General features: G+C 41.9%; 1 protein-coding gene across 2 annotated transcripts in view; it reads left to right on the forward strand.

Annotated features, from left to right (window-relative positions):
- TMEM150C (transmembrane protein 150C) overlaps nt 1-27869 on the forward strand; it is a 78249-nt gene that overhangs the window by 38154 nt on the left and 12226 nt on the right. For both annotated transcript variants that reach the window (XM_043572358.1, XM_043572359.1), the window contains exons 2-5: nt 21975-22064; nt 22963-23016; nt 23133-23165; nt 23861-23928. In XM_043572358.1, coding sequence (XP_043428293.1) covers nt 21985-22064; nt 22963-23016; nt 23133-23165; nt 23861-23928 — 235 coding nt within the window. In that variant the 5' untranslated portion in view covers nt 21975-21984. The remainder of the gene's footprint in view (nt 1-21974; nt 22065-22962; nt 23017-23132; nt 23166-23860; nt 23929-27869) is intronic.

Raw genomic sequence — 27869 nt, forward strand, 5'->3', positions numbered from 1 at the left:
TTCCTCCACTTGCCTGTGAAAGTTCCCTTTCCCTTGTCTAAGAAACGGGCTTTGCAGCTTTTCTGTACCACCTGCTTTTACCAGACGTTGAGCAAGGATGGTTTCAGGACCCAGAGTGTAAGGGCTGGAGCCACAGCCACCCTGCCAGTTCACTACGTGGGCAGCTGTGTGTGAGGTCGCTGCAGTCACCTGACCCACTGTCAGGTCCCAGCCGGAAGGAATGAGATGAGGTTAAAGTGATGGTCGATGGCCACCCTGTAGCAGAGTTTGGGGACTTGTGAGGCCACAGAAAAACAGACTGGTGTCCACCCACAGCCCTGGGTGTCATTTTATCACAGTAAACAGGAGCTGTTAAGCACTTCTCTGCCTGAGAGAGAGAACTAGATAGCTCTTTATCTCTGTTGAACAATAAAAAACAAAGAATGGAATGTTATCCTTTAATTAAAGAGCTATTCTAACCCCTTTCCGTATCCTATCACTGAGTCTTCATAAATCTTTATCTCCTATGAATGAATCTACAGTCTCATTTTCTTCTCCCACCCCCATCTTAATTAGGTTTTCTGCTTTGTGACCATTTTAATTGTAGAGAAATCACTGAAGTATAATTTGGAAATGATAGTCCCTTCTGGTTTTATCACTCAGTTTCAGTATTGATTATTGATTGGATCCCCAGAACATACTTTGATTTACATACCTCTGTTTTAGAACAAAATCTATGGATCCCATCAATGTGACTTTTTCTCCTTTACCAAGCCCAAGCTGACTTTACTCCAAATGCAAAAATCCCCTCAGTGGAAATAAATTAACAGGTTTCTGTTCATCTTACCTCGGATATGTGTTTATGAATGAAACACATCAAGCATTCTTTCTGCTTTTGCCTCTAGACCCACCCCTCCCCCCAAAGTATTTCTGAAATCCTGAAGTATAACTGAAATCCTCCTCACTGGCAAAATAGGTTCATAACTGAATTGTGTTTCCATGGCTTTGTTCAAGCTCTCCCTCTGCCCAGAATGCCCTTTCAGCTTTGTCTGCTTGGTGAATTCCTGGAAGACCATCTTAAATGTCACCTCCTCCTCTAATCTCTTCCCAGCTTCTTCAGTTGGGAGTATGCAGCCTTACTTTGCGCCTGGTAGCTTGTTTGGATTACAGACATTGTTACATTTGCATTTGTAATTATTTAATTGTGTCTGTCTTCTCTCGATGCCTTGGGCAGAATCCTTGCCTTCATAATTGTACCTTCTCCAGTCACTACCCAGAGCCTTCTCTGACGCAGGGAGGCACTTGGTAAATAATTGTTGGGTGGATGTAAATACAATCTCCTTTTTTTAGGTAGGTATGTAAATAAGAAGGAAAGACATAATAAAGAAGACAATGACTTAGATATTTTTCTGAAGGAACTAGAGAAAGTGCAAGTAATTCGTTTGCAATTTAAAAGAAATGAGCTATTCGTTCACAGCTAGAGGATGAAATTCAGGGCTCCCAAGACACGCTTCCCTCTTTGCAAATGTATACTGCCTACCTGAATGTATAATGAATGTCTTGAAGAAAGTAAAAAAAAAAAAAAAAAAAAAATTTTTTTTTTTTGCTGTCCCTAAAAAAGAAAATCAAAGAATAAAATGGTACTTCAGAGAAAATCTTAGCTTCTGCAACCTAATTTTAAGTTACCACCATGCTTTAAGTATTGTGTTTTAATAAAATAGGTCATTTTGACCCAACATGCTCTTTGCCCTCATTCTTTTTTTTTTCTTTCTTTTTTTTTAGTTTATTTTTAAGAGAGAGAGACAGAGACAGAGAGAGAGCGTGAGTGTGGGAGGGGCAGAGAGAATCCCAAGCAGATTCTTCGCTTGCCACCAGCAGGAGTCCCACACATTGTTTCCCCTCATTTTTTTTTAAGTGTTTTTTTTTTGTTTTTTTTAAGAGAGGGAAAGAGCATAAGCAGGGGAGGAGCAGAGAGAGAGGGAGAGAGAGAGAGAATTCCAAGCAAGATTCACACTGTAAACACGGAACCTGGGACGTGGGGCTTCAATTCACAAACCATGAAATGGTGACCTAAGCCGAAATCAAGAGTGGGTCGCTTAACTGACTGAGCCACCCAGGTTCCCCTTTCCCCTCATTCTTTTAACATCATGTAGAATGCTTCAGGACCAGGCAGTTGGGGATCCAATGGCCTCTCAAGACAGTACACATATTGATTCTATGCATTAAGATGCCAAAATTTCTTTGTACCCCAACTCAATGTAAACCATCTCTTTATCTTTGTAAATCTTCCGTTTAATACTCATCAGGAAAGAAAATTGTGCATGTTAGGGACCCCTAACTGATTTCCAGAACATATTTGGTGTTTTATTTGGTTCCAGAACATGTGGTGTTTTATTGGAGCTTACTCCCATCATGTCAACCATTCCAAGAATCTTCAGTGTTGTGGTCTCTCTACCTTGTCTCACCTTTGGTCAGTTGTGGATTTTGGTGAGGTAACAAGGACCAGGCACACCATGGCTAGCTCACCATTCCCAAGCAGAGAACTCCCAAAGATAAGTGTCTTACACACAGGCATGGGGATCCTTCCTGTGGCCTCCTCACCTCTTTCTCTACCTGCCATGTCTTTATGTTTCTGGACAATACTGTGAACATACAGTGAAGTTAATGCTCCTGAAACACTGTTTTCACCTTCTTGCTCAATAAAGTGATGCCCATCCCCTCCCACGCCCACCTTACCTGAGAATGTATTCCCCACAACCCCCTTCCTAAGGTGCCGGGCTCCACACAGCTTGACTACAGACGCCTCACCCCCCCCCCCCCCCCCCCCCCCCGCCGAGCCCTGCCTCCCACCTCACATCTCCTCAATCAGATGCTCCTCACATCAGTCCTGCTGCCCCACAGACTCTTCTTCACAAATATTTTCTGTTCCCTTTCAGGCAGTTTCTCTGTTAAGAGCTTTTCATTCCCTCTCAGTATGTTGCAATTCTGTTTGTCCAAGACCCAGTTCAGATGCCACTCTCTCCACAGACCCTGTCCAAATCCCCATAGTCAGAATTAATCACTCTTACTGTAGTGTAGACATAGATCTTTGTTTTCAGTGTATGCATAGCAATGATCAGGTTACTCCTTATCCTGTAGTTATTTGTGTCCATGTTTATGTTCCCTTGAGCCAAGATTGCTGCTTTTGTTTTTGCTCTTTTAATTCTGATATTTCCCATTTCCAAGCATAGCACCTCTCATTCATTCACCAGATATTCATCGAGCACCCTACTACGAGCCAGGCCTCGCTCTAGACACTGGGGATAAAACAGGAAACAGAAGATAAAATTTCTACCCTCACAGAGCTTACATTTAGTGAAAGAAGAAGGTTTGTTAATAAAATAAATAGATACAATATAGTACCAGGTGCTGTAGAGAATAAGGTAGATAACAGGCCAGTGAAGGAAATTCATGACCTGGTTTAGGCTCAGGTCATGAGCTCATGGTTTGTGAGTTCAAGCCCTTCACTAGGCTCTGCACAGGCATCGCGGAGCCTGCTTGGGATTTTGCTCCCTCTCTCTCTGCCTTTCCCCCGCTTGCTCTCTACTTATCTCTCAAAATAAATTTAAAAAATAAACTTTAAAAAAATAAAATAGGGGCGCCTGGGTGGCGCAGTCGGTTAAGCGTCCGACTTCAGCCAGGTCACGATCTCGCGGTCCGTGAGTTCGAGCCCCGCGTCGGGCTCTGGGCTGATGGCTCAGAGCCTGGAGCCTGTTTCCGATTCTGTGTCTCCCTCTCTCTCTGCCCCTCGCCCGTTCATGCTCTGTCTCTCTCTGTCCCGAAAATAAATAAATGTTGAAAAAAAAAAATTAAAAAAAAAATAAATAAAATAAATAAAATGGGTTTTCAGGGAGGCCCTCCCCAAAAAGGTACCACCTTGATGACGATTTGTGGGGGTAAGAGATCAGCCATATGCATTTGTGGGAGGTAGTGTAGGGAGGTGCCAGAGATATCCAAGGTCCTCATGGAGGCCAGAGTAGCCGAGCCAGGGGCAAGTAGTGGACGAAGTCAGAGGGGAGTGCACCCTGAGGTTGGGGTCTGGGTGTTTACCTTAACAGGGAGTTGAGCTAAAGAATGTCATGATCTACCTGATCTGTGTTTTAAAAGGATCTCCTTGGCCACTGTGGTGAGAAGTAGCCAAGTTCAGGATCATTTTTAGATCAGGATTTCCTGGCACATTAAATGTGGGTGTTCGAGAAATTGAAGTGTCTAAGGTGACCCTGCGGCTTTTGGTCTGAGAAGTAGGGAGGATGGGGCCGCCATTAATGGAGAAGTAGAGACTGCAAGTTTGGGGGAACAAGATCAAAAGGACATCAGTGTCTACTGACTCTTAAAGGTGCCCACAGTTGGTTAAGTACAAGATTTCACACGTACAGGTATGGGGCAACAAGCCTGGGAGGATGTACATTTAACTGTTAACAATTAACTGTTTCAGGCATGGCATTGCTGGGGACTTACACTTCCCATTTTCTGACTCTTAATTCCACATGCATGCAATCCCCCAAGTCCAGGTGATTTGAGGGGAGCAAGATGCGTAAGACTGGCCTGGGCCTCGGTGTGTGTAGGAAGAGGGCAGAGAGCAGAGCAGGTGAGGGTGAAGTAGGGTGACCGCACCCCATTAGTCTGCCCCCGTCCCGGGCCTCGGCTCTGAGCCTTGCACGTTTCCTTCTTCATTCACCAGAAAGCTCAAACCCTGGAAGCCAACTGACAAGAACCACCAGAATAGAAATGTATTCACTGTGGATTAAAGTAACGTTATTTGCTTAGGAAAATCCTGTCTTGGCAGTAACTCCATCCAGAAACCCATATTGTAGGCCCATAGATGACTTGGTAAATTTGGATTGGTAAGTGAGGATATTTCTGTCAAGCAAGACTAGTTTGGCGAATTGCTATTCTTTACTGTCAGGTTGTTTATCATCCTCAGAATCAGAGCAGCTTTGCCCCTGTCAGGCAGTGTTCAGACACGCTGAGAACTCTAATGGTTCACCCTTCTCAGTGAAAGTTCACTGAGTTCATTCACACAAGCAAGGAACAATTCACGATGTTAGGGGGAGTGTGGCCGATGTGAGACTCTGAATAACATGCTATAAATTCCTTCTCTATGGAAAGAGAACAGGCTATTTCCTGATGAGCTGTTTCTGAAAGAAAACTGTTTCCTCAGGCCGTCCTTTGCAAGGGGACCGAGGACTGCGGAGCCGGTGAAGGTGAACTACAGGTTCCAGAGCTGGAAGAGAGAAGTAGCACAGGCAGGGGGCAAGTCCCGAAAGGTAGAACCGTGTTCTTCAGTGTTTGTTGTCCTGCACCCGGGCAACCAGGCCATGGTGGGGGAGAGGTTGTTGGTCCAGGTGCAGTGAAGGGACAGAGGGAGGAACTTGGGGGAGACTGCATGTGTGTCTCCCCACTTCCTGTCCCGGGAGAGGAGGGGGGCTTCATCCGTGACCCATCTTCACGGGAAGGGAGAGACGCGCCACAGAAGGGAGCTGGCATGTGAGTGGCCAAAGCGACCGTGGGAGAGCAGCGTCCTGCATGGCTAACGCAGGACCAAAGCCACGGTATCGTCGGTCTGGTGACGGGACACTGGATGGCCACCAAGGGGCCCCCCAGCCGCTGCTTTGGACAGTTGAGAAACATGCCGGTCTTCTCAGCGGCACACTGACAAGCCTTTGGCTGGCTTGTGTTACGGCTCTGTGTGCTTCACTTCGTTGCTTTACTGAAGAGCCACCTTTATCGGTCGTTTTGGTCGTTTTGCTCTGAATCCTGCAGGCGCATCCTCACTTATACCCTGTAGCCTTACAGTTAATGTCAAGGGACCTCCTCTGTGGGCACGAGGGGTCAAGGAAGACGGAGAAGGCTGATAATTTATGAGGTCTGGTCCAGGTAGATTTTTGGACAGGGAACTGTACGAAGTGAGAAACTGCTTTAGGTCACCTTGTACAAGGTGCGTGGATGGCAGCCTGGCTGCGGAAGAACAGGCATCAGGCGGTTAACTCCATTTTACGAGTCCCTGGTTTCCCTGGTTTTCATTCTGGTGAAGTTTCGGGGAGTCTGGGCTCTTGAGTTGTTGATTCATACTTCCTGCTGTGGGAGGGCTGCGGGACGACGTACGAACTTCTTCAGCACCAGTCCAGACCCCGCAAAGTAACCTCTGGCCCCTTATCTTTCGTGTGGTTGTTGTCTTTCTAAAGAAGTCATCAGCATAATTTCTGAGGGACCGTTTGGAGGATTTTTGTACAGGGGCGTACCCTGCGTCACCGACAGAACATAAAAAGCCTCTCCTACATTCTCTTTCAAGTTCCTCACTGAATTCCTAGTCACCGTGAGGCTGGAATAAATCTATAGTTCTACTTGTTTCTCTTGGATCACAAGTGGGTTGGACATCAGTGATATTAAAACAGCTATTTATAATAATAGACTTCCAATTATTGAGTGCTTGCCATAGGCTTATAAAAGAAACTTATATGTATGGATTAATGCCCTCAATCCTCATGGCAGACAACCCTAGGAAATAGGTACTATTATGATCCCATCCTATAGAGGAGAAAATCGAGGCTTAGGGAGGGTAAGCAATTGGCCCAACATCCCCCCGCAACTAAGTGGCAGAGCCTGGATTTGAAACCGGAGAATCTGGATCCAGGACATGGGTTCACGGTTCTGGCTGTGTTCTGCATTCCCACTCCGTTGGAGAGTGGCTGAGTTATCATTAGGGCCATCACCTTTGGTGTAAAGCATCCACTGAGCAGCTGCCAATCTGCTGGACGAGGACATCCAAGTTCAGGGTTTGGGATTTGAGGGTCACGTGCAGTAGCCTAGCGTTTCTCCGCGTTAGCATTGTACCACTAGCCATATAGGATTCTGCCTGAATTTCCTTCTCAGGCCCCCATCTCTTGAACTTTGTGGACCTATCTGTCCTTTAGGGCTTTCTTGTTTGCTCTGGTTTGTTTAGTGTTTAGTTGCATCTCTTCATTGAACCAGCCTGAGGCGCTAGTGTCAGAGAGTAGCAAGAGAGAGTCAGCATCGTGAGGAGTCATAGGTTTTTTTGGCACTTGGAACTGGGACTGTGGGCCAGAAAAGTTTGCTGTGATGCTCTTTCAAAGCTGTAGGCTGGGGACTTTTAGGCACAAAGATTTCATTTTCAATTAGCTGTAGTCGGACGCTTTAGAGAGTTTTTGTGTGTTTGTATTTTGCCTTAGGGATGGGAAGGCACATGAAGTAATTGCATATGGCGGAGGATCTAGAAAAGAGTCTTTAGAGCTGCTGCATTAGGCATGTTGAGAGTAAACACCTCATTGCCATCTGTGAAGTAAAATTAATGATGTTACCCAGCCTTTTTTATTCATTTGATTCCAGATCTATAGAATGCAACTAGACCTAGCTCTTTAGGGGGAAGGTATGTGTGTATTTATAAAACTTTTGTGATAATTATATATGAAAGATAGGTCACTGCTAAGTAAGGAAGCCATTCCCTTCCTTAATCCTTCCACAGACTTAGAGGAACCACCTCTTTGCTCGGAACATCTGATTCACCAGGGAAGAATTCTAGTAAATTATTCTTGCCTGAGAATCCATGTATCTCTCGAGTCGCTCATGGACAGGGTGACTTTGTCATTTTTATATGGACTAATGTGGAGTATTAGATAAGGTATTTGGCCTGTAAACAGAGCATCTCTAAATGTATTCAGAGTATCTGAATGTCAGCTGGAATAAAAGATTCAGCTGTTGTAACAAGCTGAACAAGAATAATGTGGCTTAAAAATGAAGTTTGTTTTCTTTGTGTGAGAGGGTCTCCTCTCACTGGAGGAGGAGAGGTTCATGACCGCCAGGCTATGCTCAACATAGCTTTTTTCTTGCAGTCATCACCATCTCAGCCCGAGGGAAATGAGTGTTTGGGAGGTGTGTGTGCCGGGCTGGGAAGTGACACACATCTCTTCTGCTCCCTTCCCATTGGCACGAATTTAGTCACATGGTTGCCTCACAGGGCAGAGGGCTTGGGGCAGCCAAAGGCCTTGTTCTTCTTCGAACACTGGGGAGGAAGGGGAGAATAGATTTTCCTAGACAGCTGACAGTCTGGGCACAGTCAGTCCCTCCGGCCACCAAATATCAGTGAATATCCTATTTCCCAATATAGAATACACTCACTTCATCCCCAGGGAGACAAACAAAATCCATCCATTAATGCACCACCTGAAAGTCCATGATCTCTGGGTAATGCACTGTCCTTTCCATCAGGTTTGGGTGTGGTTCCTAATGATCTGGCAACCTGTGAACTGAAAGGCAAGTTATCTCCCCTCTGCACTCACACTCACAGTCCGTGTCCGATGGTAGAACAGGGGGTAGAAAACCACGATTAAAATTGCCATTCAGGGAGAAGATATTTGCAAACGACATATCAGATAAAGGGTTAGTATCCAAAATCTATAAACTTATCAAACTCAACACCCAAAAAGCAAATAATCCAGTGAAGAAATGGGCCAAAGACATGAATAGACACTTCTCCAAAGAAGACATCCAGATGATCAACTGACACATGAAAAAATGCTCAAACATCACTCATCATCAGGAAATACAAATCAAAACCATCAAAACCACAATGAGATACCACCTCACACCTGTCAGAATGGCTAACATTAACAACTCAGGCAACAACAGATGTTGGTGAGGATGCAGAGAAAGAGGATCTCTTTTGCACTGCTGGTGGGAATGCAAACTGGTGCAGCCACTCTGGAAAGCAGTCTGGAGGTTCCTCAAAGAATTAAAAATAGATCTACCCTATGACCCAGCGATTGCACTACTAAGTATTTACCCAAGGGATACAGGTGTGCTGTTTTGAAGGGGCACATGCACCCCCATGTTTATAGCAGCATTATCCACAATAGTCAAAGTATGGAAAGAGCCCAAATGGCCATCAATGGATGAAGGATAAAGAAGATGTGGTATATATACAATGGAGTATTACTAGGCAATCAAAAAGAATGAAATCTTGCCACTTGCAACTACATGGATGGAATTGAAGGGTATTATGCTAAGAGAAATTAGAGAAAGAGAAATGACTCCTATGACTTCAGTCATGTGAGGACTTTAAGAGACAAAACAGATGAACATAAGGGAAAGGAAGCAAAAATAGTATAAAAACAAGGAGGGGGACAAAAACATAAGAGACTCATAAATATGGAAAACAAACAGAGGGTTACTGGATGGGTTGGGGGAGGGGGGATGGGCTAAATGGGTAAGGGGCACTAAGGAATCTACTCCTGAAATCATTGTTGCACTATATGCTAACTAACTTGGATGTAAATTTAAAAAAAAATAAATTCAAGGGGCTCCTGGGTGGCTCAGTTGGTTAAGCACCCAACTTCGGCTCAGGTCATGATCTTGTGGTTTGTGAATTCAAGCCCCGCGTCAGGCTCTGTGCTGACAGCGTGGAGCCTGGAGCCTGCTTTGGATTCTGTGTCTCCCTCTCTCTCTGCCCCTCCCCCACTTGTGCTCTGACTCTATCAAAAATAAATAAATGTAAATTAAAAAAAAATTTTTAAATAAATCCAATTAAATGATTTTTAAAAATTGCCATTCAAAAGAGGGGAAAGGAATGCACACAGCAGCCCCCAGCCCATAGCAGTGCTGGAATCCTGGAGCAGGTGATGGGAAGGCTCCCCACCCTGGCAGAGAAGGTTCCTGATGGTACCCCAGATATTCCCTTCAGGGGGACCCCCTTCATCATGGCTCTGTGTGCCCCTTGGCCTTGCCCTTGGGGAGCATCTGCCTATCCTCTTTAGCCAAATCTAAAGTGGGTGTTGGGATATGCCCCATCTTTGGTGACTATACAGCTTTTGCAATGCTTTAATTGCCTGCTGGTGCGAATTTGGAGGTCTGAGAGTGTAGCGGTCACACGGTTTTATTGGCTTGGCTGTAGCACCTTCACAAATACCACAATTCCCTCAGAAACTCTGCTGGCTTCTGATCTGTTAATTTTCAGGCAGTTCACATACCAGCAATCTCTCCCAAAGTTCTTTCCAAGTCATGGGTCTCAAGCTTGCTTTATTTCTTTGCTTCCATGCTTCCTTCCTTCAATTTAATGGCAGCTGTACTGGGGTCTCTGAGACAAAAGACTTTGGAAAGACGGCAACATGCTTTTTCTCATCTCTAATCTCATGCCATTTGAGGTGCAGAAGCCACTGGCTTTACCAGCCTTTCAAAGCTCCAAATTTCTAAACTCCTTCCTTCTTTTGCATCTGTCTCTCTGCAAAGCAGTCTCTTCTGTCCTAGGCTAGTCTCTTTCTTATAATTCATACTAAGAACAAGAACAGATAATTCACATTAATATGCAGTCTCTCTTCAGCCATTTCTCACAAAGTTATAAGCAAAATAAGAAGATGATCTGCTCTCCAAGTCAGACATACCAGGTGACAGTTTTGTTTTCTTTTCCTCTTTCTTTCTTTCTTTCTTTCTTTCTTTCTCTTTTCCTTCCTTCCTTCCTTTCTTTCTTTCTTTCTTTCTTTTTTCTTTTTAAAGAATCAAGAAACTTTGTTTTCTCAGATCAGGGTTTTTTTAATGTTTGTTTGTTTATTTTTGAAAGAGAGATGGAGTGTGAGCAGGGAAGGGGCAGAGAAAGAGGAAGGAGAGAATCCCACGCAGGCTCCATGCCATCAGCACAGAGCCTGACACAGGCTCTATCTCACAAACCATGAGATCATGTGTGACCTGAGCCAAAATCAAGAATCGGAAGCTTCACGGACTGAACCACCCAGGCGCCCCCAAGACCAGATTTTTGCAAGATGTTTTCCTTGTGTCTATTTTTTTAAATTGTGGTAAAATATCATAACATAAAATCTACCAATTTAACCATTTCGAGTGCGTAGTTCAGGGGCATGAAGTACATTCACACTGTTGTGCAACCATCACCACCACCCGTCTCCAGAACTCTTTTCGTCTTGCAAAACTAGAAACTCTGTACCCATTAAACGTGAACTCCTCATTCCCCCTTTCTCCCCAGCCCTTGGCAACCCATTCTACTTTCTGTCTCTATGAATGTGACTACCCTGGAAGTAGCCTAGAAGTGCAGTCATACATTCTTTGCCCTCCTGTGACTGGCTTATTTCATTTAATATAATGTCCTCAAGGGTCAGCCATGTTGTAGCATGTGGCATAATTTCCTTCCTCTCCAAGGCTGAGTAACATTATATTGTATGCGTAGACCACATTTTGTTTATCCATTTGCCCATCGGTGGGCATTTAGATTGCTTCCATCTTCTGGCTCTTGTGAAAAACGCTGCTGTGAATATGGATGTGGAGCTATCTCTTCAAGTCTCTGCCTTCAATCCTTATGGTATATAGCCAGAAATGAAATTACTGGATCATATGTGAATACTATGTTTAATTTTTTGAGGAAGTTCCATGAGGAACTTCCACGCTGTTTTTCACAGTAGCTGTCCCATTTTATTTTCCCAGCAACAGTGCACAAGAGGTTCTTTGCCACCACTTGTTACTTTCTGGGGTTTGTTGTTTTTTTTTTTGGTGGCTTTTTTTGATAATAGATATCCTAATGTGTGTCTTTTTTTGATGTGCTATTTTTTATACTTATTTTTATTATGGTGAAATATATATAACATAAATTCTGCCATTTTAACCTTTTTTTTTTTAATGTTTATTTATTTTTGGGACAGAGAGAGACAGAGCATGAACGGGGAGGGTCAGAGAGAGGGAGATACAGAATCTGAAACAGGCTCCAGGCTCTGAGCTGTCAGCAGAGCCCGACGCGGGGCTCGAACTCACAGACCGCGAGACCATGACCTGAGCCGAAGTCAGACGCTCAACCCACTGAGCCACCCAGGCGCCCCTTAACCATTTTTAAGAACACAACTCAGTGGCATTAATTACACTCATAAAGTTGTGCAACCATCACCACTCAATTTCAGAAGTTTTTCATCACCCAGTTGGTGAAGTTTTTCAAAGTAAATTTTAGACATTGTTACAGTCAATCCCTAAAGGCTTCGGTATGTGTCTCTAGAAAATAGAGACCTTTTCCTATATAACACAATGCTATAATCGTATGATGCTACACTATTATCCTATGAATACTATTCACTCATATCCATTGGAGAGAACCTACAAATAGGCCCCTCCCCCCCCCCTTACTTGAGAGGGAGGCTGCTAATTAGAGTGTAGCTGAGCAGTCACTTGCCCGGTTATAATGGGAGAAGGGAGAATGGATTCTGGTGCTTTCCAACCTACAGTAATAATGTAATAAAGGCTTAATTGATTCACATTACAAGAATTTTGGTGTCTGGTGATATCGAGAGCTTGGGGCAATGTCTTGATGTTGTTATCAAGGAGTCAGTTCTTTTCATCTTCTCCTCTGCCATCCTCAGTGTGTCGTCTTTGGATCTTCGTGTTTGTTGTCTTATGGCTAACGGCTATATGGTATATTTTAACACCAGCCTCCCAAGTAGGAGAGGAGAAGAGTGGAAGAAAAGAAGCTTTTCATTGTCAGGGATGCAAACCCTTCCCATTTGCTATTCAGTAAGCGGACTGCCCCTTGACTCTTATTGGTCAGGTTCAAGGGGTCTGGGAAGATACTCATCAAAGGAGTGAGATAGCTATGGTTGGCTTACACCAGTTATGACTTACACCAGTCAGGGATGAACACATTGCAGTCCTGAATAAAAGAAGACTCTGTTAGCTAAGAAAAAGAGGATCAATGACGGGTGGGTTGGCAATAAATCTGTCACGTGGGCGATATTTTGAAATACTGTTAAAGACGTAAGTGAACTCCGGGGAGAATCTTGGCATAGAAATTCTGAGAAGATATTATCAAACTGAAATACTGGCAGGAGGGGATTCTTTCTGGGATTACTCTATAAATGGTGTGGGGACAGTGTCAACCATCTATTTCTGAGAGAAAGAATTCTTTGGGCCACTAGCATGAGAGGATCCCTGTAGTGATCTGTCAGTTGAATGATGGTGATTGCTTTTAGAAATCAAGAGAGCACTGGGGAAAAACCAGTCACCGTGGTTTTACTTACAAGTCATCATATTCTTGGGCACCTGGGTGGCTCAGCTCTGGTGAGCGTATGATTTTGTCTCAGGTCATGAACTCGCGGTTCGTGGGTTCAAGCCCCGTGTCAGGCTCTGTGCTGACAGCTCAGAGCCTGGAGCCTGCTTCAGATTCTGTACTCCCTCTCTTTCTGCCTCTGCCCTGCTCATGCTCTGTCTCTCTTTCTCTCAAAATTAAAGAAACATGAAAAAATTAAAAAAGAAATCATCATGTTCTTTTGGAGATGGTAATATTTTGTAGAAATCTTTTACTAATTAATATATCGTCTCTTGCCAGTGCTCATGAACATTATTTGGGGACAAAATTGACCTCATAGATTGAAAAACATTGTGTACATCCCATTAAAGAAAGCCATATATCTTAGGGTGACACCAGGTCACTCAAACTACGCTTTCCCAAACTTAGGACTTAGTGAAAGCAGAATTTACTGTCAGCATAAGAGCTGGTTGCCCATGCTGATTTCTATCTGAGAGCCTGTAAACATTTGAGCAAAACAAAACAAGTAGTTCTTGTCATTACCCCTCATAATTGTAAATGAATTACAAAATAACACAAGCCTTTCACATTTCTCCATGATACAACTGGAAAATAAGATTCCCAGAAGGTTAAAAAAAAAAAAAAAAAAGCAAGGATGCTCATGGTTCACAGACACTGTGATAATCCCAGTTTTTAGTGAGTGACTCGTTAATCTTTCCTGTTCCATTCCAGCTGGCCCTGAGAAGAGAAAGAAAAATTGCTTTGGCAGGGAGCTCATTTCCTGATAAATTACAAAGTGAAAAAAAGATTACTGAAGATCCCAAACATCACTTGCAGCAGAATATAGTTAACATTTATTGAAAAGCCATCAAATGCTAGGTAGTTATCAGTGCTTTAAGTATATCTCCAACCCTCATAAAAACCCATGAGTAAGCACCATTATTATTCCCACTTGACTGATGAAGAAACCGAGGCAAAGAGAGGGCTTAACAACCAAGCTCGCACAACCAGTCGGTAGCACCAGGACTGGAATTGAAAGACGTGGTGAATCTGGCTCCAGAGTCCTCGAGCTATAGCTACCTCCTCACTGTTAGCCTAGGTTGTGCAAAATCCTTCTGAATCATAACAGACAAATCCTTTCCAGCCGCAGAAAATATTATCTCAACTTCAGGGTCATTTTATTATAAGTGGTTTCACACCAGTAAGGTTTCAAAATGTATAAATGAAGATGATCCAATTGGGCTTTACTTTTCCGTTTGTGGATTGGAGGGGTTTTACCATCGCCTGATAGAATAGGAAATTTGTCTTCAAGGCGTATCACTGGGAACAGAGTGGTATATTCTTTGACTTCAGTAGCTTCATGAGGTTCTACTGTAAGAACCATCTGTTTGGAATTTGATGATAAAAGTACATCATAATTATATGACCTCAACTTTATCAAGACCCCTTTTTCAAATCAGTTAAAGTAGTCGGAGTCTTAGGCGTCCGAGTTAAAGTGTGCTTAAAGTAACACTTGGTTTGCTTCCACGAGATTGTAAATTTTCAAATGGCCAGGTATTCTCTTGAGAGTTTACAGCTAGAAGACTTACAGAAGAACAGAAGTGTCAGCAGTGGGAGCCACCACAAATGTTTGATACAGTTCAGGTTCTGAGGAAGAATGAAAGCTTCAGGGGGCAGATGGGGATTTTCAGCTTCTGACTCTGTGTTGAAGAGTCTCACTCTTGCACAGAGTGGGTGAAAGAGAGTGAAGATCACTCAAACTTTGGGAATATTTATTGGGAGAAAAGAACACACAATAGAAATGTACAGAGAGTACAGAGAGCTAAGTATTGGCTCTCTAGGAGGATTTGACCATCTGGATAACAGCTTTGCAAATCATTTGGATAAATGATACCATTTGGAGGAGAGCCTCCCAAACCAAATCTAAATGCCAGAACCCTTTCAAGAAGGTTTGTGCAATTTTGGCTCTTTTCCTCCTTTTATTAGAAACTAATTAGGTGCCATTGTTCCAGATATACTTTACCATTTTGGATGTGGGAACAATCCTAAATTTTTTACTATGAAGTATTATTGGAATATAACATCATTGGAGTAAATAGTACACAGAAATAAAAAAGAAGTATAATTCAGAATGCAAAGATAAAACTCTCTTGGGAGTATGGAGTATTCCTTCCACACTCCCCCCTTTCCTTAAAAAGTCAAGGTAAAATGTACTCTCTTAGCTGGTAGGTACTGTGTTGCTACAGCTCAGGGAAAAGAGTGGAATGTGCCCTTGCTAGGAAATGTAAGTAAAGTTTAGTGACATTTTCTAATGGGACTGGAAGCAATGGACCAGTTTCTTTTAATGGTGTTTGGACGGAGAGAAGAAAGAGACTCATCTCAGTTTTAACTTTTAATTCTCAGATAAGATTGAGGCAGTGAAGAGAGTTAATTTAATCGATCTACTCATTTATTCTTAGCAGAGGAACTTCCAGTCCAATATCGAAACTTTTCGATCCAGAACAGCTCACAACGTATTAGGAAACCTAACCAAAGCAAATGTTATTTCCTGGCATCTCCAGAATCCTCCTCCAGCACTGAGAGTAGAGAATGTGTCGGTGTTGTTTCTGTACTGCAGATTCTTTGGTCACATTATAAGCTGCGTATGGGCTAAGGAAGGACAAACAAATTATTTTGGACAAGAAAGGAAAAATATATGTAACAGAGTCCTCTTCTTCGGTTAATACAGCCCTACCAGGGAGGGAGAAAGAAGTAACGGGACCAAGATATGTCAGATGGGGCACTGATAGGTTAACAATACCAGAAACTGGTCCGGAAAGCTTTTTACTCTCATCTTCTGGTCTCCATGATAACACAAAGATGGATAGGAAGGAGATATAGGGAAGAGAACTTTCCCCACCTTCACATACACACTTCATTGTTCTGTTCTTAAGCTCATATTTGTCAGTTGCCAAAAGAACCTGGCATAGTAGAGTGTATATGACCAAAGTATATGTTCTTCATTACAAGAATCTTCCTTTACTTATTTCAGAAAACTGACTTGGATCATCACATATTTCCTAATCCTTGTCAAAGTCATTTGTAAACTGCCTAGGGTCTAACCCACTTCAGTAAGACAATAGAGATCTATAGTTTAAAAAGACACAGCTAATGGTGCCTGGCTGGCTCAGGCAATAGACCATGTGGCTCTTGATCTCAGGGTCATGAGTTCAAGCCCCATGTTGGGCATAGAGCTTACTTAAAAAAAAAAATGTATGGGAATGCAAGCTGGTGCAGCCGCTCTGGAAAACAGTATGGAGGTTCCTCAAAAAACTAACAATAGAACCAGCAATTGCACTACTAGGCATTTATCCACAGGATACAGGTGTGCTGTTTCGAAGGGACACATGCACCCCCATGTTTATAGCAGAACTATCAACAATAGCCAAAGTATGGAAAGAGCCCAAATGGCCATCGATGGATGAATGGATAAAGAAGATGTGGTATATATATATATATATATATATATATATATACACACAATGGAGTATTACTTGGCAATCAAAAAGAATGAAATCTTGCCATTTGCAACTACATGGATGGAACTGAAGGGCATTGTGCTAAGTGAAATTAGTCAGAGAGACAAATATGACTTCACTCATATGAGGACTTTAAGAGACAAAACAGGTGAACATAAGGGAAGGAAAACAAAAATAATATAAAAACAGGGAGGGGGACAAAACAGAAGAGACTCATAAATATGGAGAACAAACAGAGGGTTACTGGAGGGGGTGTGGGAGGGGGGAATGGGCTAAATGGGTAAGGGGCACTAAGGACTCTACTCCTGAAATCATTGTTGCACTATATGCTAACTAATTTGGATGTAAATTTAAAAAAATGAAATTTAAAAAAAATGTAAACTTTTGCTCTGCAAAAGACCCTGTTAAGTGCTAAGACCATTCAATGGGGGAAATGAGTCTTTTAAACAAATGGCTCTGGAAATGCAAATGAATGAAGTTACTTGCACCATGTGCAAAAAATTACCTCAGAATGGATCAAATACCTAAATAGGAAGAGCTAAAACTATAAAACACTTACAATAAAACTTAGGGGGAAGTTATGTTGGATTTCACAGTAATTTCTTGGGTAGAATACCAAAAGCACAGACAACAAAAGAAAAAATAGATACAGTGGACTTCATCAAAATTTAAAACTTTGGTGCATCAAGGGACACTATCAACAGAATGAAAAGGCAACTCACATAATGGGAGAAGAATTTATAAATCATATATCTGATAAGGGATTAATATCCAGGAATTAATGAATATATGTTAATATATAAAGATCTCCCACCACTCAACAACAGTAAAACCAAACAACCCAATTTAAAAATGTGCAGGGGCGCCTGGCGGGGGGCTCAGTCGGTTAAGTGTCTGACTTCACCTCAGGTCATGATCTCATGGCTTGTGAGTTTGAGCCCTGCATCAGGCTCTGTGCTGACAACTCAGAGCCTGGAGCCTGCTTCCAATTCTGTGTCTTCCTCTCTCTCTGCCCCTCTCCAGCTTGCTCTCTCTCTCTCTCACACACAAACATGAAAAAAATTTTTAATACAAATGTGCAAAAGGTATGAGTCGACATTTTCCCAAAGAAGAAATATAAATGGCCAATAAGCACATGAAAATATAATCAGCATCACTAATCATTAGGGAAATGCAAATCAAATTCACAATGAGATACCCCTTCATACCCATTGGGGCGGCTACTACTAAATAAACAGAAAATAAATATTGCTGAGGGTGTGGAGAAATTGGAGTCCATGTGCATTGTAAAATGATGCAACAATTCTGGAAAAAGCTTGACAGATTCTTTAAAACTAAACATGCAGTTATACAACCCAGTACTTGGCAATCGTGGGCATTTAGTCCAGAGAAATAAAAACTTACATTGGCATGAACACCCATACACTAATGTTCTATAGCTTCTGTATTTGCAATAACCCAAAACTTGAGGGGTGCCTGAGTGCCTCAGTCAGTTGAACGTCTGACTCTTGATTTCAGCTCAGGGCATAATACCAGAGTCATGGGATCCAGCCCCATGTTGGGCTTCGTGCTGAGCATGGAGTCTGCTTGAGATTCTCTTTCCTTCTGCCCATCTGCCCCACTCATGCGTGCTCTCTCCCTCTCTCTCTAAAATAACATGGGGCCCCTGGGTGGCTCAGTCGGTTAGGCGTCCGACTTCGGCTCAGGTCATGATCTCGGGGTCCGTGAGTTCAAGCCCCGCGTCGGGCTCTGTGCTGACAGCTCAGAGCCTGGAGCCTGTTTCAGATTCTGTGTCTCCCTCTCTCTCTGACCCTCCCCCATTCATGCTTTGTCTCTCTCTGTCTCAAAATGAAAAAACGTTAAAAAAATTTTTTTTAATAACAAATAAACAAACAAAACTTGAAACAAGCCAGATGTCCTGTAATGGATGAATAAACAAATTTGTAGATCCATACCATAGAATAGTACCCAATGATAAAAGGTACCAAACTACTAATGAACACAAACCTTTGATGAATCTCCAGGGAATTGTGTTGAGTGACAAAAGCCAATCCCAAAGGTTGCATATTATATGATTCCATTTGTATAACATTTGAAATGATAAAATTATATAAAGGGAGAAAAGATTAGTGGTTGCCAGAGATTAGAAAGAAGGGTGTGGGAGAGGAAAGTGTGTGTGCTTATAAAAGGGCAACAAAAGGAATTTTTGAGGTGATGTAACTCATGTCATATTGACTCCCCTTTTAGGAACAACTGTATGTTTTATAAGTTGACTGTGGTGGTGATTGTACATATCTACTCATGAAAAATTGCATAATACTAAATACACACACAGAAAGGAGTACATATAAAACTGGTGAAATATGGATGAAGTCAAGGATTGTATCAATGTCAATATCTTGGTTGTTGTACTGTAGTTATACTGGATGTTACCATTGGAGAGATAGAGTGGAGGATATACGGGATCTCTGCGTGTTATTTCTTACAACAGCATGTGAGTTTGCCATTACCACCCCCTGCCCCCCAAAAAGGCATAACTAATGTGAAAATTCTGAAGAAGCTCCTAAGTAGTTCCACTGGAAGGTAATAATACAGTTATCCATCGACTTACTCTTTTCACCTCCAACGCATCCCTTTAAGTTAAGAAAGGGCAATTTCATCTATCATTAGGCAAGCAATACAGTATGGTTTTCCCGGAATTTGGATGCAAGTTTGCTGTATGAGAATTAAACTAGTAAAGATAAAATAATTTAGGAGGGTAGCCACTAGCCACCTTAGATGCTTTCACGATAAAATAAGAAGAGCAATGCATATTGAAAGATATCAGTTCTAGTTGGCCGGGCTGCCCCTTACAGAGCATGTATTATGTGTGAGGTGCTCTTACCTGTGTCGTCATTAATCCTCAGCACAACCCTACCAAATAGAAGTCATCACCACAATTACAAAGGCTTAAGAGATGACATAACTTGCCAGAGATCACACAAGTACTGAGCGACAGAGGTGGATTTCAGTCCAATGCACTGCCATACCGTTTCCGTTCCACTAAACTGCTTCCCTTTAAAGGAAATGAGCGCATAAAACTATTGGAGCTTGATGCCACGGTCTTAGAATTATCTCGATAATTCTCTTCATTCTACTTTCCTGCTTCCAAGTTTTGATTTCCCATATAGCTGTTCCTATAAGGGAAACCAGTGTGAGTATCTGTCCATTTGGCAGTTGTATTTTTCACTGTAATTAACCAGTTGGCTTTGGTTTATTTACCAGTCTGTTGTAAAAATGGTTAAGAGGGGTGAGTTCCTCATGGGCTGATGATTCTGGGTACATTGGAGCATTCTGTTACTGCAAAAATCTTGGGCTTGGGTTACCTCCAGAGTACTACCACCCTGTGAGGCCTCAGTCTTTGAGGCCTGTTTTAAAATTCGGTCTTCATGGGGCGCCTGGGTGGCGCAGTCGGTTAAGCGTCCGACTTCAGCCAGGTCACGATCTCGCGGTCCGTGAGTTCGAGCCCCGCGTCGGGCTCTGGGCTGATGGCTCGGAGCCTGGAGCCTGTTTCCGATTCTGTGTCTCCCTCTCTCTCTGCCCCTCCCCCGTTCATGCTCTGTCTCTCTCTGTCCCAAAAATAAATAAACGTTGAAAAAAAAAAATTTAAAATTCGGTCTTCATGCAGCAAGATGGGGAGATGGTATTACAGATTTCAGTAACTAGCCAAGGCCCATAGAGTTGATTATGGGCAAAGCTAACGTCGAAAACTAGGTCTCTTGACTCTTATTCCAGTGTAACCATTTCATCTGTACTCATCCTGTCAGAGCATCCTATTAGGGGAAGATCTAGAATAGTTGGTTTACATGGTCAATCAACATTCCCATTTTCTGTACTCACTCTACTTCTTGGCTAATGATTAAATTATTTTTTGTTAGCAAAATTGATAGCTTTGTTATAAACCCACGATTTTCTGGACATAAATAAATGAATAGATACTGACTTGACTAGCCATAGTGGGTATAGTTAAAATGTTCATCATCCTTCTACATTATATAAACTGGGTAGCCATGCATCACCAGTTCATACAATCGCTTTTATATATTGTATAGACTGTTGTGTATAGTTATATTCATTAGACTTTACCTCAGTCATGTCCACCACCTGGTGTCGTACCTGGCACAAGCAGAATGTCAATACTCGAGAATTGGATTGGATTGGATTAGACTGGATTAAATTGATTGAAAGTGGCTCTAATGTCTTTCATCTCCTAGATTCTGTCATTTATTTAACATCCCTACCCAGATAGCTGTTTAGACTACAGCGTGACTGTTCAAAGGCATATTATTAGGGTCAGGTGTCTGTCCCCTCACCTGAAAGATCTGCCTTATCAGGTAGGTCAGTTCTGATAACCAAGACCTTTCTGACACCTCATGGCCATCCTCAAGGGAGGGCCATGTGTTTTTCTCTAACCTCAGTATTTGGAAGGTCCAGGGAGTGTCAGCATGCAAAAGCAAGTATCAGGGAGGCGCTCAGATATGTGGCAGTGCTGGTTCAAACTTGTAACAATCTGTTACAAGTTGTGGTTCTCCATAATAATCACCCAAAATAATGAGCAGTGATACCTCTTTAGAGAAACCTATTAATTACATTATTCTTCTGTGTGTCGGGTCTGTGTGCCAGGTCGCTTTCTCATAGACACTCTTACAGCTTAGCTTCTCTTACTTCATTTTTGTGGGGAATTTTTTTATTCATTTATTTTTGCTTTCAGATATAACATCCAGAATGCCTGGCATCTGCTCTTTTTCCCCCTGTGTTCGTTGGAGTTCATTTAAAATTATACACAATGCACTGTTTTCCAGAACATTCATCTTTAGAGTCTTCTGAGATAGTTGCTCAATAACATATCATGAGAAAAGTTCAGATTTGCAAAGCATTTGTCATTTCCTCCTGAACTGCTAATTTATTTAGTAACCATTTGTTTCCAGGACTCTTGTCTGCCAAGCTGTAGGCATATGTACATGCCAGATCCATAGAACCATAAATCCATAAATGTTAATAATAGCACTAAAAGTAGATTGGAATAAGCCTTTGGTACCTAGCCCTTCTGAAAGTCCTAGCCCAAGCCCTTTTGTCCTTTTTAAAAAACATTGATGCTTGTATAAGGATAAATGTGTTTGTGAGAAACTTCCCCTTTGTTTCTCAACTAAGGCTCTGGAATATTTAAGCCAATTCTAGATAACAATCATCCACATTAACTGCTCAAGGGATTTCCACATGAGTAAGTGGCAGTAATTGATTTGGATCATGATTTCATAAAGTACTTTCAGTTTTTATTCATAAATTCTTTTCAGTTAGAGTGAACTTCCTTTCAGTCCTGAACGATTGAGATAAATTTTTGCCTTGGTTATTAATACCTGTTGATTTCATTTCAGTGGTACAGGCATGGATGGGAAGAAATGCAGTGTATGGATGTTTTTACCTCTTGTATTTACTTTGTTTACTTCAGCTGGATTATGGATAGTGTGAGTATTCTCTTCATTCATTATTTAAGGACTTGGGTTGCAATGTAGATAGGAATGTAGTTTTGATGTAGAAACGTGTTTAGAAATACTTTAAAATAATGTTTACTAATTCAACCTTGCTAAAGTCTCCATTTCTCTTCCCTCCTTCTGTTACCCAAAGTAAATAGCTAGAGTGAGTAATAAATAATGCAAAGCAGGTAGTGAAGACTGCTGGTCTTATTTTGTGTTCCTGTGTTCTTTCAGTAACGAACATTCTATAAACTGATGATATGGATTCATTATTTGCAAGATTTGCTCATTATACTAACATGCCAAAGATTCCACTCACAGTCCAGTTCATAGTCCAGTTATTGTGTGTGACTGGGCTTGGTATGTTTATAAAATGGGTATCATTACATTATAAGTCTTGGCTTATCACAGAACACTCCTACACTTGCTTATTATTTCAAGTACTATTTCCCTTCCGGCAAATTATTTTGGTTCCTTGCAGTTCACTAATAGAGGTGAACACATACTCCTGAGAAATTAGAAAATTTGAATTCTAATTGTACTTCAGTTTGCCCAAGGTTATAAGGTCTCATTTCTTTGTTTTCCAGTTTCCAGATTATAATGATTACCATTAATTTGGGGAGTGTTTTAAAAATTAAAGAAATAGTGTTAGTAATCACATTTGAACTTTAAAGAGCTAAGTGATCTATAGGTAAACATAGTAAAAGGTGAAAGAGTCATGCGATCTGAAGAGAAACCAGAGTATAGGTAAACATAGTAAAAGAGATTTTTCCCAATTAAAAAAAAACAATGAATATGACTTAATGTGGTTAGTCTAGGCATTCTGGGAAACAAGTCTTTTTTAAAAAATGTCTTTGTTTTATAAACTTAGGTTGTTTTTTCTTCACAGATACTTTATAGCTGTGGAAGATGACAAAATTTTCCCATTAAATTCAGCTGAAAGGTAAAGTTGATCTCTGGGTAATTGATTATTTATTAATAGACTTAACAAAAATTTTGCCGCTGGTGAGGTTAGACTGTGCACTGACTGTACTTTAACTTGTGTTTTTTGTTTTCCAGGAAACCTGGTGTGAAGCATGCACCATATATAAGGTAACTTGATAGCTTTCCTCTGATCTGTTGGATCTTACAGGTTGAGAGAGTATCTTAGTTTGGGCTACTGTAACAAAGTAGCATAGACTGGGAGGCTTGTCCACAAAAAGTTATGTCTCCCAGCTGTAGACACTGGAGGTCCATCAGGGTACCAGCAGTCAAGTGTCGATGAGGGCCCTCTTCTGGGTTGCAGATGGCCATCTTCTCATCGTGTCCTCATGCAGCAGAAGGAGGATGAGACACTCCTCTGGATTCTCTTTTAAAAACATTTTTTTAACATTTACTTATTTTTGAGAGACTGAGAGACAGAGCGACAGAGCATGAGAAGGAGAGGGGCAGAGAGAGAGGTAGACACAGAATGTGAAGCAGGCTCCAGTCTCTGAACTGTCAGCACAGAGCCTGATGTGGGGCTCGAACTCATGAGCTGTGAGATCATGACCTGAGCTGAAGTCAGACACTTAACCGACTGAGCCACCCAGGTGCCCCTGGAATCTATTTTACAAGGGCACTAATCCCGCTGGGAACGGCTTCTACCCTCATGACCTAAGTAACTCCCAAAGTCCCCACCTCCTAATAGTGTCACATTGGGAGTTAGGATTTCAACATATGAATTTTGAAGGGACACACAGACATTCAGTATATTGTAGGTGACAGATTTTAATACAATAATAATAAAACATGTCATAATTTTTAAGTATTGCAGGTGATGAACCTCCTGCAAGCTGTGTGTTTAGTCAAGTTATGAACATGGCAGCATTCCTAGGTAAGAAGAAAGTAAAGAATGCTTTACATGCTTTGGTACATTTCTTCTTTATTTCTCCCAAACCTATATCAAAAGCATGGTTAGCTTAGTTGATAATTGGGTATCATGTCAACATGCTGTAGCTGGCTTTTTGTTTTACCTTACATTTTCACCATCTTCATCGTTTCAGTGTATTCTTGACTTTATTTATTTTGCCGCATGAAATAATATATTTCACGTGCCATAAAATCCAGCATGAGAAGAATATAATATTGTATAATACATTTGCATTAAAAAGAATGCCACACTTATTTCTTCACTGGCAAGGATGACAAATGCATAGGCTTTGTGATAAATCTTGATGTGTGTAGATATGGTCTTTAAATCTAAAGGTCAACATTAACATGGGTGACTCAGTCTCCCGCACACAAATGCATACCAAGATGACAAATGGAGATGTAGGTTTAAAAAAAAGGAAGAAACCTTTAGTACTTATGTCTGTTCCCAGTTCCACACCTTTTCTTCAGGGCCCAAGACCATCATTTCATATCCTGTCCCCTTTGTTCTGTGAGTGCTTCCCTGAGGGTCGAGGGAACCAGCCATGCTCTCTGTCCTTGTCCATGTTGACCTTGTATACCATCTCCCCAAGGCCAGTCTCCTCAGTGTCTTTCAAAGCATCAGCTAACTATCACCATCGGCATGCTGTGGGTGATGGGCCAGTGAAATTTTCAACAAAAGTTTTCTGGAAATGGTTCTTTTGGATGGTGAGAGTTTCACTCCAAGTAAGAAAGAACGATGATGTTATTCCTGAGGGAATCATCGGCGTTTGTGGCATCTCTCCCCCAAAAGGTGACCCGTTATTTAATTTATGTAGAACTCCACCCGCAAAGAGTTCCACTCATTCTTAAGATGCTGTTTTTATTTTTAAATTTTTTTAATGTTTATTCATTTTTTTTTTAATTTTTTTTTCAACGTTTATTTATTTTTGGGACAGAGAGAGACAGAGCATGAACGGGGGAGGGGCAGAGAGAGAGGGAGACACAGAGTCGGAAACAGGCTCCAGGCTCTGAGCCATCATCCCAGAGCCCGACGCGGGGCTCGAACTCACAGACGGCGAGATCGTGACCTGGCTGAAGTCGGACGCTTAACCAACTGCGCCACCCAGGCGCCCCTAATGTTTATTCATTTTTGAGAGAGAGAGAGAGACAGAGCATGAGCGAGGGAGGGGGAGAGAGAGAGGGAGACACAGAATCCGAAGCAGTCTCCAGACTCTGAGCTGTCAGCACAGAGCCCTGCGCAGAGCTCGAACTCATGAACTGTGAGATCATGACCTGAGCTGAAGTTGGATGCTTAACCGACTGAGCCACCCAAGTGCCCCTTAAGATGCTATTTTTAAATGTTTGCTTTGGGAAACGAAAGTCCTATAAAACCCCCTGGAAAATCAAGGGAGACAGTTGGTCCAACATGCAACACAGGCACAATCTTAGTTTAGAAGGCTCAAGACATGAGACACATGGAGAATGTTCCCAGTGAGGCCCAAGAGGCCTCTCTGGAACCTGCAGAGTTCGACGAGAAGCACACTGCAGGGCTTTCCTGCGGTTAATAAGATTCCTCCCTGGACCTAACTCTATTTGGGTCAAAGCCTTTCACCACCCAGGCTTCCCCAAAACATATAGCCCATTTGTCTAAGCAGGAAGTGTCTATCAGGCATGGGCTGCTATGCCACCACTAAGGAGAAGGTTAGATATAACCCTAATGCTGACATTGCTGAGTCTTTGAAGAAGCTCTTCTCTTCATGCCCTCAATAGGCAGCATTAACAGGATTTTAGCTTTAATAGGATTTTCATGTCCCAGCTATTCCCCAACTCTTCAAAGGGCGGTTCCTACCGCAGCTGGTGCCCATGTGGGCACCAGTGCCTGCCCCAGTCAGGCGAGTTTTGTCTTCACTGCCTTCAGCCTCAGCTACCATGAGCTTTAACACTCACTCTTTTTTTTCTACCCTTGACACCACTTTTCTGAAAAGACCTAATCATACCAAAGCATAAGTGACTGCTGAGGAGATCTCTGCATTTAACAGAACGCAAAGCCCTGAGAGAGGATCTTGAATTGCAGGGTCAGGGACCTTTCCCAGCCAGTCTGCAGTCACACCACACAGGCCTGCAGGTTGGTACCTAGTCATATGGTCTTCCCCACGGGGTGCAATAATACCAGTAATTAATAGCAGTCATTTATATTCCAGGCACAGTGCTAAGTGCTTTGCAAATACTACCTCATCTAATCACGATACACAGGAGACTGTCCTTATTAAAAAGCTGTCACAAGCTGTTTGTCCTCCATTTGGGCTTTAAAGAAACCAATGAACATGTTGGAAGCTACATATTGCTTCCCTCATGTTCTTAAGACAAATTGATACTTCCCAGTTGTCTTTAGTGTGTAATCTTAAAAATGTCAATTTGCACAGCTCGCACATTTATCCAGTTATAAAGCTTATGTTAACTAATTGTAAAAGCATTTCCAAAAACAGTAATGAAAACAAGTTCCCCTCTTCCAGATGACATTCGTCATCATCCTATTCCCTGGTCCTCCCCTGTTCCAGCAAGAAGCACTTAATAAGCCTTTACTAGCTCTTGCTCTGAGGTATTGCAGTATCCAGGGTTTATTCTTTATTATCTTCCATCATTTGTAGTGCCATCTGGTAGACACAAAACTGATGAAGATTAGTGTGCAGTGGGAGGAAACCAACAATTATTTATTTATCAACTCTGGGAGTGAGGAGGAATCCATTTACGAATGATTCTTGCTTGAAATGGCGGAGGCCTTACATTTCCCCAGGGCTGTCCCTGCCAGACCTCGGACTATTACTTTAGACGGCATAACTGACTTTAAGAAACAACCTGGACTGCCTATAAATCATTGCTTTTTTGGCAGCCGTATGGATTATAATTTACAGTCTACAAATGAGCCAGTGTAGCATGTATTAAAATCAGTTAGCAAAGATCTTCTGTCTTTTTGATGTACTAATCAAAGATCAAACTCAATTGTTTTCTCTACGCAGTTAGTTTTGCACTTTGTCCTGAATCCACGCTTTCGATCTCTCCTGGGGAGAAAAGAGACCTGAGACAAATTTCTTGAAAGGAATATTCTTTTCTGCCAGGGAGAGGTTGTGAGGATAAAGCTGAGAGCTGAATGATTTCGGTCACCCAACAGCAGCTGTTCCCTCTCCTTCAGCCGAAGCACATTGATTCCCGTGTTCTATTGCGGTCATAAATAGGAATTATTGATGCATAAACAATAAAACTAAACAAATCAGAAAAGAATTTGGCCAGGCACCAGTTTAGAACTGCAATGAAGAGCTGCTATTTTGAGTTTGAACTTTAAAAGCCCAACAAAGGGCGCCTGGCTGGCTCAGTTGGTGAATCATGCAATTCTCGATCTCAGGGTTGTGAGTTCAAGCCCCACATTGGGTGTGGAGCCAAATAAATAAATAAATAAATAAATAAAACCCAGTTAGCCTCAAAAGAAAAAGGTTAGTAAAGAAAATAAGCAATTATTCTAATATCTGTGTTTTTTTTAAATAGATAAACAGGGGACACATACAGCAAAGGACTGTTCTAAATACCATAAACAACAGAAAGGTGGGTTTTAAAAATCTTTTCTGGGGTGCCTAGGTGGCTCATTCAATTGAGTGTCAGACTTGATTTCGGCTCAGGTCATGATCTCACGGTTTGTGAGTTCAGGCCCCACGTCTGGTTCTGCACCAATGGTGTAGAGCCTGCTTGGGATTCCCTGCCTCTCTGCCCCTCTCCTGCTAGTGTTCTGTCTCTCTCACATTAAAAAAATAAAAACTAAAAAACTTTAAAAATTTTTAAAAATCTTTTCTAAAACTATTCATGAAATCTAAAATGTTTAATGAAACTAAAAGATGTATCTTCTGATTAGAACATCAATGTAGTTAAAAAAAA

Source organism: Prionailurus bengalensis, chromosome B1, assembly GCF_016509475.1.
Source record: "Prionailurus bengalensis isolate Pbe53 chromosome B1, Fcat_Pben_1.1_paternal_pri, whole genome shotgun sequence".
Taxonomy (NCBI): Eukaryota; Metazoa; Chordata; class Mammalia; order Carnivora; family Felidae; genus Prionailurus; species Prionailurus bengalensis.